We start from the raw sequence: 14867 nt of genomic DNA on the forward strand, positions 1-14867 counted from the left end.
TAATCTAAATATAGTGGGGGTGAGTGAAGTGAAAGGGAAAGAAGATAAGGATTTCTGGTCAGATGAATATAGGGTAATATAGACACCAAGAGATAATACTGTAACAAGAGTAGGATTTGTTATGAATAGGAAGGTAGGGCAGTTGGTGAGTTACTGTGAACAGTTCAGTGATAGGGTTGTTCTCATCAGAATTGACAGCAGACCAACACCAACAATGATAGTTCACATATGCATGCTGACAATACAAGCGGAAGATGAAGAGATAGAGAAAGTATACGAGGTCAACGAGTGGGTACTTTAATTCTCTTTTAGAATACTGCTGTGCAGTGTGGGATCCCTACCAGATAGGACTGACAGAGTATATCGAAAAAGTTCAAAGAAAGGCAGCAAGTTTTGTATTATCGCCAAATATGGGAGAGAGTGTCACAGAAATGATACAGGGTTTGGCTAAAGAAAAATGGAGGCACATTCGTAGGATTTATCAATACGAAAAAAGCGTTCGATAATGTCAAACAGTGTTAAGCTTTGTGAAACTTGGAACATATACAATAATTACAATAGCCAAGAGTGATCAATAAAAGTGGAAGATGAAGAACAAAGTGCTCAGATTAAAAAGGATGTAATAAAGGGATTTAGTCTTTCGCCACTTCTGCTCAATCTGTACTTCAATGATGCGGTGACGGAAATAAAAGGAAGATTCAACAGTGGGATTCAAATTTGAGGTGAAAAGATATCAACGATAAGATTTGCCGATATTGCTATCCTCAGCAAGAGTGGAGAAGAATTACAGGATCTGTTGAATGGAATGAACAATCTAATCAGGATAGAATATGACGGATTGAGAGTAAATCAAAGGGGGGGGGATTGGGAACAGCGAGAAACTTAAACATCAGGATTGGCGATCGTGAAGTAAATAAAGTTAAGGAATTCTGTTACCTAGGCAGCAAAATAACCTATGGCGGACATAGAAAGGAGGACATCAAAAGCAGACTAGCACTATGCACAATTGGCGAGGAAAGGAATACACGGAAAATGTCGACAAGCAGTAGGGACGGGACGGTAGGACATCTGTTATGATGTCAGGGAATAACTTCCACAGTATCAGAGGGAACTGTAGAGGAAGACAGAGACTTGAATACACCCGGCAAATAACTCAGGACGTAGTTTGCAAGAACTACTCCGAGATGAAGAGGTCGGCACAGCAGAAGTTCGTGGTGTGCAGCATCAAATCAGTCAGCAGAGACTGATGACTGGAGAAAACTAAATTAAGGGGGGAATCCAAAATTGAAACCTGAGGGACTACTTTTCCAATTTTACCCCAGTCACTAACATTTTCTACCTTCCCGACATTATCTGAATTATTTGCTCGAACACATACGAAGAGACACTACTGACGAGGTTCGAGATTTGGATATTCTGTTTGTAATGTAATTTGAAAGTAGTAACAATAATTTGTACAGTTCGACTGCTGGTCAGTCCTAGGATTTAACCTGCCATCGAGCATTCATCTCACCTAAGGTAACGATTTGTGTACGTTACAAATTGATCTGCACTGTGTTTTGAACCTCACAATAAACCTCGGTCCCTCTGCAACTGGCTGACATTTCAGCTCAGAGGTCAGAGGAAGGTAAGGGCATATCACCTACAGTAGGACCACACCTAGTAAACTACAAATCTAATCGATAAGGACAGCTCTATCTTTCGCTGACAATTCCATGACAAATATACTTCTCTCATTAAGGAGTCTCTCAGAATGCAGAGCGAGTGACAACGGAGGCCAAACCTCGTCAGGAAGTTACCCCCGGATCCCAGATAAATCTGGTGCAGTGGAGCAGTTGTGAAGTAGGTGGGTCGACAGACTGTAACCGAACTGCAGAATCGTCACTTCTGTAAAAACTGCCTCAGGTAGACAGACTGTGATGACAGCTGTGGCCTATTTCAAAAGCAGCACGTGTACAAGTTTAAGACTAGTTAAGACTGAGAAAGACGTGACCTCCGCATGAACTTTTTAGTTACCGAAGTTCAATATTTTGCAGTAGCCTCTGTTCCAGCCTTTTCTGAGTTAACCCCTCAAAAATACTGCAAAATTAGTGAGAGTTTCTGTCAAATTCTAAGTCTGACACAAATGTAAAGCCGTCGAGTTTTCGCAAAACAAAATTCTCACCGTTCACTTACCTTGCACGTGTATAGGGAGTCGCTGCAGGTGCAGTCCCGTCGCCGCCGCTGTCGGAGACGTCCCGCCGGGTGCACCGCCGGCGTAGTGGGTGGGGCTGGTGCCCGGGAAGGCCTGCCTCGCCAATACCTGCACAGACGCGTCTCGACTCGTACCGACAACAGTGTAGAATTTTTCTTTTAGTTATGTATTTTGAAATGGAACGTTCTGTGATACCAAGAAAATTGTAAATCAGTAAACTAGCTGTCAGAAAATACAATAAGCTGAATTGCTAAACTGTTTGCCAAATAAATTTTTCTTGTTGTAACTGTTGTGTTGGCGCACTGGTACTGTATCAATTTTTTCATCATTTTTGTGTCATATAAGCTTGTGCTAAAAACATTTGGTGTCCTCATAATCACATGGCATCTCATTATAGAAATTGAAACCAGGTGGACAAGCGATTACTTCTCGAGGAACTGCAACAAAGTCCCTAGCCTCTGTGACGTGCGTTGTTGAAAGTACTGGCTTCCATAACTGTGGTAGTTAAGTGCAAAGCATATTTGTTGTCTTTGAACACAGATATTTTCATAGCTGTATACGACATTCTGGGTTTCCCATGTTTTTAACAGTATAGTATGTGTCGCTGTGACTGTGTGTTAAAATCTTACTTGAATGCACTGCAGCACATGTTGGGGAAGTAGATATTTAAGAAATTCTCTTGAAATTTGTTGTAGTTGTTCTTAATGTATTTTTTTAATTAATTGGGGATTATTATTATTATTATTATTATTATTATTATTATTATTATTATTGTCATATTTTGAGATAGCCACAGCCTGAGAGGAACTCAAAGGTGAGGAAATCTGTAAAGTGAAAGAAAATTCCTCTAATCAAATAGGAGAAGCATCCATGACAGAATGACACATTCATTAAAGTAGTTAAGAATAGGAAAATGGTGCACAACAATTTCAACTGTGACAAAGTTAAGTTTATCTGGTACCATATTGGAGGTGAGGAAGCAAACAACAAGGCACATCAGGAGAGTCAAAAGTGAATATGAAAAGGATCGATTACAATGAACAGTAGATATTTCCGAAGCTACAACATGAGAGACCTCAAGAAGACATTTAAAACCAGAATCATAGCATAGCAACCACAAAATCTGTTTCAGAAAAATGGATGGAGTACTGGCACTGAACAGAGAAGATAACAGAAAGACAATGGCAAGGTACCAATTACAGAAAACCCGCAGAGAGATTCCCAAAGTCAAAATCAGCAGATAAATTAGAATCAAGAGACAAATAATGAAACTGAAACACAGCAGAGCGCCAGGAGAAGATGGCACCATAGCTGACCTGCTAAAGGGAGAAATAATAGACTGATACCTTTATTGGTCATCACATATGAAATTATATCGCAGTGCCCGCTAGTTTGCACACAGTCTCTACTGGTAAACTAGATAGGAGAATACCAAGCATGCTTCAGACTGGGAAAAATTGACCTGTTAAAAGCAATACCGGTATTTAGATCTGAACAACTAGAATTTTTCAGTATTTGTTTGGTCTTGGTTACGTTTTTAAATTATTTTAGTTTAAAAAAAAATGTTTATTTGTAAGGCATTGTTGGCTGGAAGGCCTCATGCGGGGAGAGTTTATTTGTAAAATTTCCATTGCTCTGAAATGTCAGACTATTGTAAGAAATGGCAAAAGCAGTCAGAGCTATTTTAATATCAATGCCCACAGAACAACGAACAAATACATGACATAAGAATTGGTACATCATTGATGTACCTGTTGTCTTTTACTATCCAGAAGCAGTGTATCCTTGAAGATGGATACCAGGCTTGTCATATGTAACCCAAAAATAATTATCCTTTATCAAGTTCTGTTGCTTCTGAAGGACTGGTGCTTTCTTTGAATGATACTTTTTGTGACGAAAGGAGTTCACTTACAGATTAGCACGTTATATAATAAGTTTTATGAACATAATCAATAGTAACTAATGGCCAATGGATTAATTCATTGTTGAAATTTTAACTGTTGCCAAGTAATTGTTAATGATAAACGTTCTATTTTGCCCGCTATCTAAACCGTTCATTTGAATTTTTTGAAAGAGCATTGTTGCTTAATTGTATTCATATTCTTGTAAAAAAGTAAGTAAATAAATCTGAGTACAACCACCCCCCCCCCCCCCCCCAACAAAAAACGAAACCCTACAACTTTTATGCAAAAAATTCTGATTTATCTATCATCTGTTTTGAATAATAAAGGAAAAAGTAACTTATGGCAACAGTAACAAATAAAAAGAAGAATAACTCATTCATTGTTTTCACAAACAGGAAATAGCTGATCTACTGCCTGCGTTTACATAGCATGCCGTTATCTGGTTGTAGTCCATTGGAACAGGCAACTCAACACGAAAAATAGCAATCTCCAATCGATTTTCATTCTTTAGCACCAAGTATTCATAACGCCTTGAAAGTAGTAAGTTCCCTAATCATACTATATAATCATTGGTGGAGACTTTAATCATCCAACAATTAATTGTGGGCACGATTAAGACATCCTGTGAACTATTAAGGACAGATAGTTACGAACCCCACTTGTTATGGAAATATATCGGATCTAATGGCAACAAATACACCTGACCTCTTTGAGAATATAGACATCAAAACTGGTATCAGTGATTGAGACGTGGTTGAGGCAACAATGATTACTAAAGTACAAACATGGAAAAAGATGTATATTTTCAGTAAACTAGATTTTTTTAAAAATCTGTGGTGTCATATCTCAGCTACGAACTTCAAAATTTTCAGCAAAGGGCAGGAGCATGTACAGGGACTCTGGCTCAAGTTTAAAAGAATACAGTCACTGAAAAGAGACTTATAAAGAAACAGACATTACAGCATAATAGGTGTAAAACAAAGTGCAGGGCTGTGGATGGAGAGATGCTGAATGAAAAGCATTTGGCTGTCGAGAGAGCAATGTGTGATGTCTTCGGTGGCTACCGTAGCAGAATATTGTCAAATGACATTTCACAAAATCCTAAGAAATTCTGTCCATATGTAATGGCTGGTAGTGGCACCGAAGTTAGTGTCCAGGCACTAGTGAATGAAACAGGAACTGAAATTAAGAGTGGCAAAGCAAAAGCTGAAATGCTTAACTTCATTTTCAAATGTTTCTTTACAAAGGAAATCCGATTAGAACTGGCCCATTTAATCCTCATATCACTGGAAATATAGCTGAAATAGGTATCACTATCAGTGTCAATGGTGTTCAGCAACAGCTGAAACCACTAAAATCGAACAAAGCTCCGAGCCCCCAAGAAATACATGTTAGATTTTATACTGAATTTTTGTCGGAGTTAGTCCCTCTTCTCACTATAATCTACCACCTGCTTTAGCTATGGCTGAATCTATGTGGTCATTCCATTTCATATCTCAACGAAGTATTACACCCTATGTCCAGTTCTTTGAAAACGGCACAGGTTACACCTTTCAAGTTGCAGACAATATTAATATTAAAAACAGGCTCTTTGCAGATGATGGATTTATCTATAATGAAGTCTTATCTGAATGAAGCTGCATAAATATTCAGTCACATCTTGATAAGATTTCAACTTGGTGCACAGATTGGCAACTTGCTCAAAATGTTCAGAAATGTTAGATTTTGCGCATGACAAAACAAAAAACTGCGTTTTTGACTGTATTATCAATGAATTGCTGTTGGGAACAGCCAACCCATACAAATACCTGGGTGTAACACTTTGTAGAGATATGAGATGGAATGATCACATAGATTCAGCCGTAGCTAAAGCAGGTGTTAGACTTTGGTTTATTGGTAGAATACTGGAAAAGTGCAATCAGTCAACTAAACAGATTGCTTACAAATCGCTCTTACGACCCAGCCTAGAATATTGCTCAACTGTATGGGACCCATACCAGATACGATTAACAGGGGCTATTGAATGTATACAGAGAAGAGCAGCATGAATGGTAACAGGTTTGTTTAATCTGTGGAAGAGTATCACCTTGATACTGAAGGAACTGAACTGGCAAACTCTTGAAAATTGGTGTAAATTATTCTGAGAAAGTCTATAATGAAGTTTCAAGAACTAACTTCAAATGATTACTCTACAGATATACTACAAGACCCTAATTATCGCTCGCATAGGTGTCGTGAGGAATAATCACTGCACGTACAGAGACATTCAAACTGTCATTCTTCCTGTGCTCCATACTCGAGTAGAACAGGAAGAAACCCTAATATCTGGTACAAAGCGACTTACCCTCTACCATGCAACTCATGGTAGTTTACAGAGTGTAGATGTAGATGTACAACATGATTTTTGTATAGTTTCAAAAAAGCTGAACTCAACAGGTAAATACTGCTGATTTTTTTACAGTATTCAACCCTTAATTAATTTTTGAGAAAAGTAACAAACAGTATATGGACTTAAGTTTCTTTTATTTGCCTTTTTTAATTCAAGATATCTGGAAACTTATAATGCAAAAGTCTGAGAGGAAATTTAAAATTTTTCAGTCATTCTTTAATGTCTACATCTACAACTAGAAACAATAGCAATAAAAGACCAAAAATTGATTATTTCAGAAACTGGTTATCTTAAGCAGTTCAAACAGTGAGGTTAAACTGGAGATATCAGAAAACTGGTTGTTTTACTGATAACTGCCATCCCTACTACAGCATTGGAAGACTGGAGACACATACAATACATAATACCTGTCATGTAAAGAAAACGTGTGGTATTAAAACACTGCCATCAAGCATGAAACCTGATACAAGTCAGAAACTTCAGTTGCTGACCAGAAATGTTCACTAGAAAACATCAAGAAACTAGAGAAGCATCATCAGAAAAATCCTGGGGCCTAATGACACAGAAGAAGACTACAGTCTGCAGAGTAGACAAGAGCCCCAATGGGCATCTAATGTGGGTATCTTTAACACATCACAACGAAATGTCAACTGAAATTTTACGGGCATACCAAAAATGCCGGACACCCGACAAAGTGGAAAGATCTTGGAATTCACAGAATTCACTGAAAATGTGAAGTGAATCACCCAACTCGGAAAAGACCTGGAGGATGTTGCCATCAAAGACTCAGATACACGAGACAGACAAATGTCCGACTACAAGTCAAAGTGGAATGTGAGCTGGGCAGCCACAATATTTGAGGCAGGAAGAACTTAATCAGAAGAAAATACACACTGAAAAGATTAACGAAGTGTGGCCCTAAGAAAATCTCACATCAAGCAGATGCTTGGCATGATCCTTTGGCAGCCTATAAATGTATAATAATAATAATAATAATAATAATAATAATAATAATAACAATACCACCACAGAAAAATCCAGGTTGCAACATAATATTGTTATGAAAAGGATAGTTGCTACTCTCCATACAGAGGAGATGCTGAATTGCAGATAATATTTGGCCAACAAGACCTTTGTCAAAAATATACCCCCCCCCCCCCCCCCCACACACACACACACACACACACACACACACACACACACACACACAAATGCAACTCTCAAACACTTGACCGCAGCATCTGGCAGCTGAAACCACACTACAAGCAGCTGCAAAGCATGATGGAAGAGGCAACTGGGTGGGGGTAAAGACGAGGGGACAGTGGAGCGTTGCTGGGGAGCAAGCAGGAATGAGATGGCGAGGGCACAGAGCAGGTAGGTGCAGTCGGGAGGTGGGGAAGAGGTGGAAGGGTAGTCAAAAAGAAGAGAAGTAAAAAGACAGGGTGTGCTGGTGGGGCAGAGGGCTTCGTAGTGCTGGAATGGGGACAGGGAAGGAGCAGACAGGTGAGGAAAATGACTAAGGAAGGAAGAAGCCAGGCCGGTTACAGGGACATGGGATATATTGGAAACAAAGTTCCCACCAGTGCGATTCAGAAAAGCTGGTGACGGTAGGAAGGACGGCACGAGCTGTGAACCGGTCACTGAAACGAAGAACGTCTCGTTCGGCGGCACATTTGGCAATGAGCTGGACAGTCGTTTCTCAGCCGCAGTTTGTTGGTAGCCGTTCATACGGACAGACAGCTTGTCGTTTGTCGTGCCCACATAGAATGTGGCACAGTGGTTGCAGATTAGCTTGTAAATCACGTGGCTGGTTTCACAGATGGCCCTGCCTTTGACGGGATTGATGTTGTTTGTGATTGGACTCGAGTAAGAGATGGTCTTGCATCTACATTTATTACAGGAGTACGTGTAACGAGGAAGAGGGTCGGGAGCAGGGGTTGTGTAGGGACGGACAAGTATATTGTATAGGTTCAGTAGATGACGAAATACCACTGTGGGAGGGGTGAGAAGGGTAGTGGGCAGAACATTTCCCATCTCAGGGCACGACAAGATGTAGACGAAGCAGGAAATGAGCGGAGGGGAAAGGTTTTTTGAGGTGGCGACTGCTGCCATCTATTCCATAATAATAAGTCCCTTCCATACAGCTCAACCATTGGTGGTCATCGCATCACATAGTGTGGCTTCAGCCCCCAGAGGGTGTGTGTGTGTGTGTCAGTATCTCCGCTAAATGGTAAGTAGCAACTGTCCTTTTCATAGTATTGTTAATAATAATACCAGTGATATCACTGACCAACTACAAACTTTCCCAGTTAATTTTCAGTGTCCACTCCTCTCTTTGTCAGTTGAAATGACATTTGGTTATGGAAGCAGGTGATTTTGTGATCAATGCACTTCTTTGCTGCTAGCAGGTAGGAACCTACATCCAGTGCAGCTCTACTTTGGTGGCTATTTTACTTAAAACAAACTGTCAGTTTTTCTTATCTTAAAAACCTGCCAGGTTAAACAGTGCAGCACATTTTCTTCTTACCCTCTAAACAAAATGTGACATTTCAAATGAGAAGAGTTCTGTAAATGAGTACCTGTTGTTCCGGAGTTGAGGAGCTTGTGCTTGGAGCCACTGGTTGATCAGAACTCTCTTCTTTTACCTGCTGTCTCGGGGATGGAGTCTCAGCTAACTTTGGCGTAGATGAGTGACTGAAAATACAAAAGCAGCTTTCACTTTTGGTCTATGTAAACAACAACAAAGATCTAAGTCTGCAGGCTTTCATTGCAAACGGTTGTTAGACTGTGTCATATTTCTTCCGTGCAATCTACATTTCAACATCTCTGCTGGTATCTTCTTCGGGATCTAGTAGTGTCCACAGTTGAATGAACATTTCACTGTAGAAAAAATGTTATGTGGCCTGACAACCCAGAAGATTTTACCTTCAACAACAATGTTGTAAAGTTAAATGGCATACAACCCAATGAAATTCTCTGAATATTGCGTAACTAAGTGTGTGTGTGTGTGTGTGTGTGTGTGTGTAAACAGAAGAAATTGTAAATATATTAACTAGTTTCTAGGTGCATACCTCACCTGAAATTCTTCTGATTGATCAAATACATTGTACTCCATGTTATTCTGAAAGACAGCCTTTCCTCTGTGAACACAATATTTACAATACCAGGTTATATGCTCCTCCAAGAAAATGGCCATTTTACTTTTTGTGGGAAATTATCTACTTATGTAGACTATACAATACCTCTTTCCTAGTTCACTTTTACAACTTTATTTACACCTTCTCTTTTAATTCTTAATGTCCTTCTGCAGAACAACATTTCATTTCCATTGTCTGCAACACTCTTCCATCTATTTTTTCCTTTATAACGGTTTGAAGGGCAGTGCCAGTATTAGAAATTCATGAAACTATCCACAGTCCCAACCACCACGTAACATAATTCTTTTATCAGTGGATGCTGTACCTCCTTGTTTTTGTTCACTAATAATATTTTCTCCAGATTATTTACCTTTCTTGTTTCATGAACCCAAAGGGCAAACCCATTGGTGTACAGACTTATAACTCTCTTCTCCCACAAAATGTCGGTCGTTTACAATAAGTGTATGAGGAAAACAGAGGTGGCCTGAGGAGAGAACAAACCTGTGGAATGAAATTTCTGCTCTGTAGTGGAGTGTTTGTCAATACGAAACTTCCTGGCAGATGAAAATTGTGTGCTGGAACTAGATTTGAACTCAGGACCTTTGCCTTTCGTGGGCAGGTGCTCTACCAGCTGAGCTACCCGAGCACAACTGACGACTTATATCCTCTTTAAGGTTCTGCCTCCAACCAGATGTAGAAAATGATGCTTCTTCCCCAATCCCCCCTTTTTTTCTCCTCCTGATCATGGATCATGGTGTACAGATTGTTTAAACATACATGTCAAGCATAGGAAACTCACTGGTTGATAGATTTCAAATAGGGTGCATGTCAAAGTAAATCTTAGTGGCAGTTGGATTATCTTCCTTCATTATATCATAAAACCATTTTGCACATATCTTATGTGATCTGCCTCTAGTTCGTTCTTCTCCTGCAGACATGTGTCTGCTTTTATTTCCATTAAACCAACCTTACAACGGAGCAAATCTAGGTATTAGGAGTCCTGAACTATAGATTGAAATATTTGTAACATATATGCTTGTATTCTGATAAGGAGTGTTATTTCAGCCCTAAACTTTTTTCTTTCTTCACAGAGAATCTGTAACATTTTACTAACTGTGAGATGTAACGGCAAATAACCTGACATAGACTTCCTCCTGCCATGGTGACTCTCTCTGCATCCTTTTGCTAATGATATACTTCAGTTCTGGGTATTTACTACTCTCTGTTGAGGAGAAGGAATATTTAGAAATTTTAACAGAAACTTGTATCATGAAACTGGGTAATATCATCATGGTAAAGTTCAGCAGCCTTACATTCTTTCATTCCTTTAGCTTTGAAGGCAAAACCTCAGATCCCTGAGTGCATTTAATAATAGGTTCCTTTTTACACTGTGCACTTTGCATTTCAAATCAATCAAAGTATTCTCAAATTGATATTTTTCACCCACCACAACATTCTTTGAGCTGTATGCTATTTTCATAATCACAAGAATCACCATATATTCTGATTCAGCTTTCAGTACCTCTCTGTAGACTAACACAAGAGCATCAAGTGAATTCTTGTCTGAAAGTAAGCTCGAGTGTTCAGACAACCTCGAGTGTTCAGACAACAACGAAGTTTGGCTGCAGACAATTCCCACCAGTAAATACTATTACAATAATGAGTAACATGGCATACAGCAACCTGGCAAGCCACTCTACTCTACTATCACCACTTGCTTGCTATGCATGTGTCCTGTTTTGCTAGAAACCTTGGGATTTTGAATGCTTATAAATGTGACAATATTCTGCTTTTGTTAAAACTCAGGTGAGAGGTTGGCGGGGGGAACCTTCAAGAGGATACAATCGAGTTGCTTCAACTTTACTGAAGTTGCTTTCTGACTTATGCAAGGAACGACCAAATGATGGCAACAATACTATACATCTACTCTCAGATTCTTGCGGCAGCCAAAATAAAAACAGTTGTATGATGTCAATGCTTACAGCTTTCCTGGAAAAACACAACATTCAATAATACTCATCACTTATTTCCTGTTCGTAGCAATGGCTACATGTCTCCAGACTGAGTGTTTTACAGAATTGAGAAGTCTTTCAGAAAAAACCAAACATCTGGTCTTTTCTAGAAGAATACGTTCTTTCAGAAGAGCACAATACTCTCAAAGTTCTAAAAATAGACTGGATCATTAAAAATCTAAAAGACAGTGCGCAGAAAGTACTAAAATCCAAGCTACCATTCAGAGAACTTTACAATAACAATGTAATTACAATATGCAATTCTCCTTGTAGCACAGTTATTTATTTTTTACATTGTATAGTATTGATGATGATGAAGATGACGATGATCATATAAGCTAAATAATTGTGTTAGAACAGTCATCATTATTATTACTGTGTTGTGACACTGTGTTTCAATTATTATTGTTTGTATTCTCAATGGAGTTAAAATCTAAATTTTAAAAAATGCAATATATAATAATGGAACAACAAATATGCACTGTAAAACAATGCAGGCATGTTCCAGAAAAAATTCCTAGTCTCAACTGTTTTATTATGTTGTAACACCTTTGACAATGTGGAAAGCTGTATCTTTCCGACATCTTCATTCCAAAGCAAACACACGAAAGTTTGTCAGTGATGTTTCTTGTGCAACGAGTACTGGGAAATGCAACAGCATATTGCACTTGTGCAATTTTGAGTACCCAGTGATACACAAACTGAAATATGCTAATTGTCATAGACAGTTTTCTTCCTGTTCACTGGTAGAGGACAAAACAAATAATAAGCAACATATCAGCCACAGATGTACAATATAACAATGGGGCTTACGACATTAAACTTTGCAAAAACAGGAAATTTTCATTAAATATGAAGAAGAATTAAAATTGTAAGTGTTCAGTAGTGTTCCGGTGTAGCGACAAGTGCCAGCACGACGATGACGAATGCTACAGCAGATACGGCTGTGAGATGACGTCAGCCAAGAGTATGCTGACTAGAAAGACACCACGACTGGAACTGCAACTACACAAAGAGATAAGCACCGCACAGCCTAGCCGCGCCCACGACCCTTCATACAAACGCTATAGCACTGACTTACGAACTGAATTGTTTTGCTTGCATGGAAATTGTATACACTGAAGGACATCGATTATTTGCACATTGCCTTTGTGAATGTGCAAAGTTAAGTATTGTCAATTTAACTTACTGTAATAAACTCCATTATTAATATTTGCTAGAGCTGCTGTCTAGCAATCCGAGACAACAGCTTCCTAGGCACCCTACATTAGACGAGTGGGCAAGATACTACTAGTTACGACTGGCTACTTACTTCTACACAGTTTTTTTTTTCTGTTTTACAATACTATCTAAACATTTAAACAAATAATGGAAAATCCAGGAAGGAATGTAACAATACCAGAGAAGGAAAGTTGCTACTCACCATATAGTAGAGATGCTGAATCGCTATAGACACAACAAAAAGATTACACACACACACACACACACACACACACACACACACACACACACGTCTGCAGTGTCAGAGAGCTGAAACGACACTGTGAACAGCAGCACCAGTGCACGAGGGGAGTGGCGACTGGGTGGGGGTAAGGTGGTGGCTGGGGCGGGGAGGGGGAGGGATAGAACGGTGGGATTGGCAGACAGTGAAATGTTGCAGTTTAGACAGAGGGCAGGAGAGAAGGTGCGCAGGCAGGAGGGCGTAAGTAGGGGAAAGGAGATAAATAAAGAGAAATTAAAAGACTGGAATGGGAACAGGGAGGGAGCTGGATGGGTGAGGACAGTGACTAACGATCGTCGAGGCCAGTAGGGTTACGGGAATGTAGGACGTACTGCAGGGACAGTTCCCACCTGCGCAATTCAGAAAAGCTGGTGTCTGTGGGAAGGATCCGTATGGAGCAGGCTGTGAAGCAGTCATCGAGATGAGGGATATCACGTTTGGCAGCGTGTTCAACAACAGGGTGGTGCACTCGTTTTTCGGCCACAGTTTGTCGGTCGCCGTTCGTGCGGACAGACAGCTCGTCAGTTATCGTGCCTACATAGAATGCAGCACAGAGGTTGCAGCTTAGCTTGCAAATCACATGACCGGTTTCACAGGTAGCCCTGCCTTTGATGCAATAGGTGACATTAGTGACCGGACTGGAGTAGGTGGTGGTAGGAGGATGTATGGGACAGGTCTCGCATCTAGGTCTATTACAGGGGTACGAGCCACGAAGTAAGGGACCGGTAGCAGGGGTCGTGTAAGGACTGACGAGTATATTGTGTAGGTTCGGTGAACAGTAGAATACCACGGTAGGAGGGGTGGGAAGAATAGTGGGCAGGACATTACTCATTTCAGGGCACGACGAGACGTAATCGAAACCAATTATACAAACTCGACAAAAACCAAGTGCATTTTAACAACCACACAAAAATCACTGACGTGTCTGTCGACCAATTTGGGAAACTCTGTCAGAAAGTTGTGGTACAGCAGAGAAGTGTGCCAGCGGTACCTTGTCGGTGTGGACGGTGTCGGGGCAGGTGGCCGGACGGCGGGTGTCGTGCTCACGGCAGTCGCTGGCGGCTCCTTCTTGACCCCTTTGTGATCGTCGTTTGTCCTTCCTGCCGCTACTTCCTCTAGGTCCAGGTTGTCATCCAGTATGTTCGTCTTTTCTCCTCCCACTACACTGCTCAGTTCTGGATCCGCATACTCCAAGATGTTGAAATCGTTGCCCATCTCTGCCAGGTAATAACACAGAGACCGTTACAAATGTTTTTACACATTCGTAGCTACGTATGATCACATTACGTATACAGTGTATGAAATAGATTGTATATTAAATTTCAGACACGCAGTCACGCAAATAAAATTTCTCCCACAGATATTTTGGACACGTCTCATCTGGCCGTCCTCAGGGTGAGTCACGAGACTGATGACGAGGTGCCAAACATGGCCTTTTACGCTCCATTGCGGCAGTACTGTGCATGTGGATCACAGACGTCGGTCGGCGGCAAAGATATAAACTTGCACACGTGCCATGTGGCGGAGGTGTACAGACATTCGATTCACGTATCGATACGTGTTCGCCAGCAGTGACACCGTGACAACTTCTCTGCAGTTTAATTACACCGAGAACCGGATTCCGTGCTTTGTCCAAATTAAAACCATTGCCTCTATTTATTAAATTATTAGCTAATCTGATCTCCACAGCTGACTCATCTGCACTTGATAAGTATGCATATCAAGGAAGT

At 40.3% G+C, this 14867-nt stretch overlaps 1 protein-coding gene across 11 annotated transcripts in view; it reads right to left on the reverse strand.

Moving 5' to 3' along the window:
- Window positions 1-14867, reverse strand: part of LOC126293165 (histone-lysine N-methyltransferase 2C-like) — a 386337-nt gene that overhangs the window by 212489 nt on the left and 158981 nt on the right. For all 11 annotated transcript variants that reach the window (XM_049986267.1, XM_049986260.1, XM_049986265.1 and 8 more), the window contains exons 35-37: window positions 14129-14354; window positions 9067-9181; window positions 2176-2302 (exon numbers count right to left, since the gene is read on the reverse strand). In XM_049986267.1, coding sequence (XP_049842224.1) covers window positions 2176-2302; window positions 9067-9181; window positions 14129-14354 — 468 coding nt within the window. The remainder of the gene's footprint in view (window positions 1-2175; window positions 2303-9066; window positions 9182-14128; window positions 14355-14867) is intronic.

The sequence above is a fragment of the Schistocerca gregaria genome, chromosome 10 (genome assembly GCF_023897955.1).
Source record: "Schistocerca gregaria isolate iqSchGreg1 chromosome 10, iqSchGreg1.2, whole genome shotgun sequence".
Lineage (NCBI taxonomy): Eukaryota > Metazoa > Arthropoda > Insecta > Orthoptera > Acrididae > Schistocerca > Schistocerca gregaria.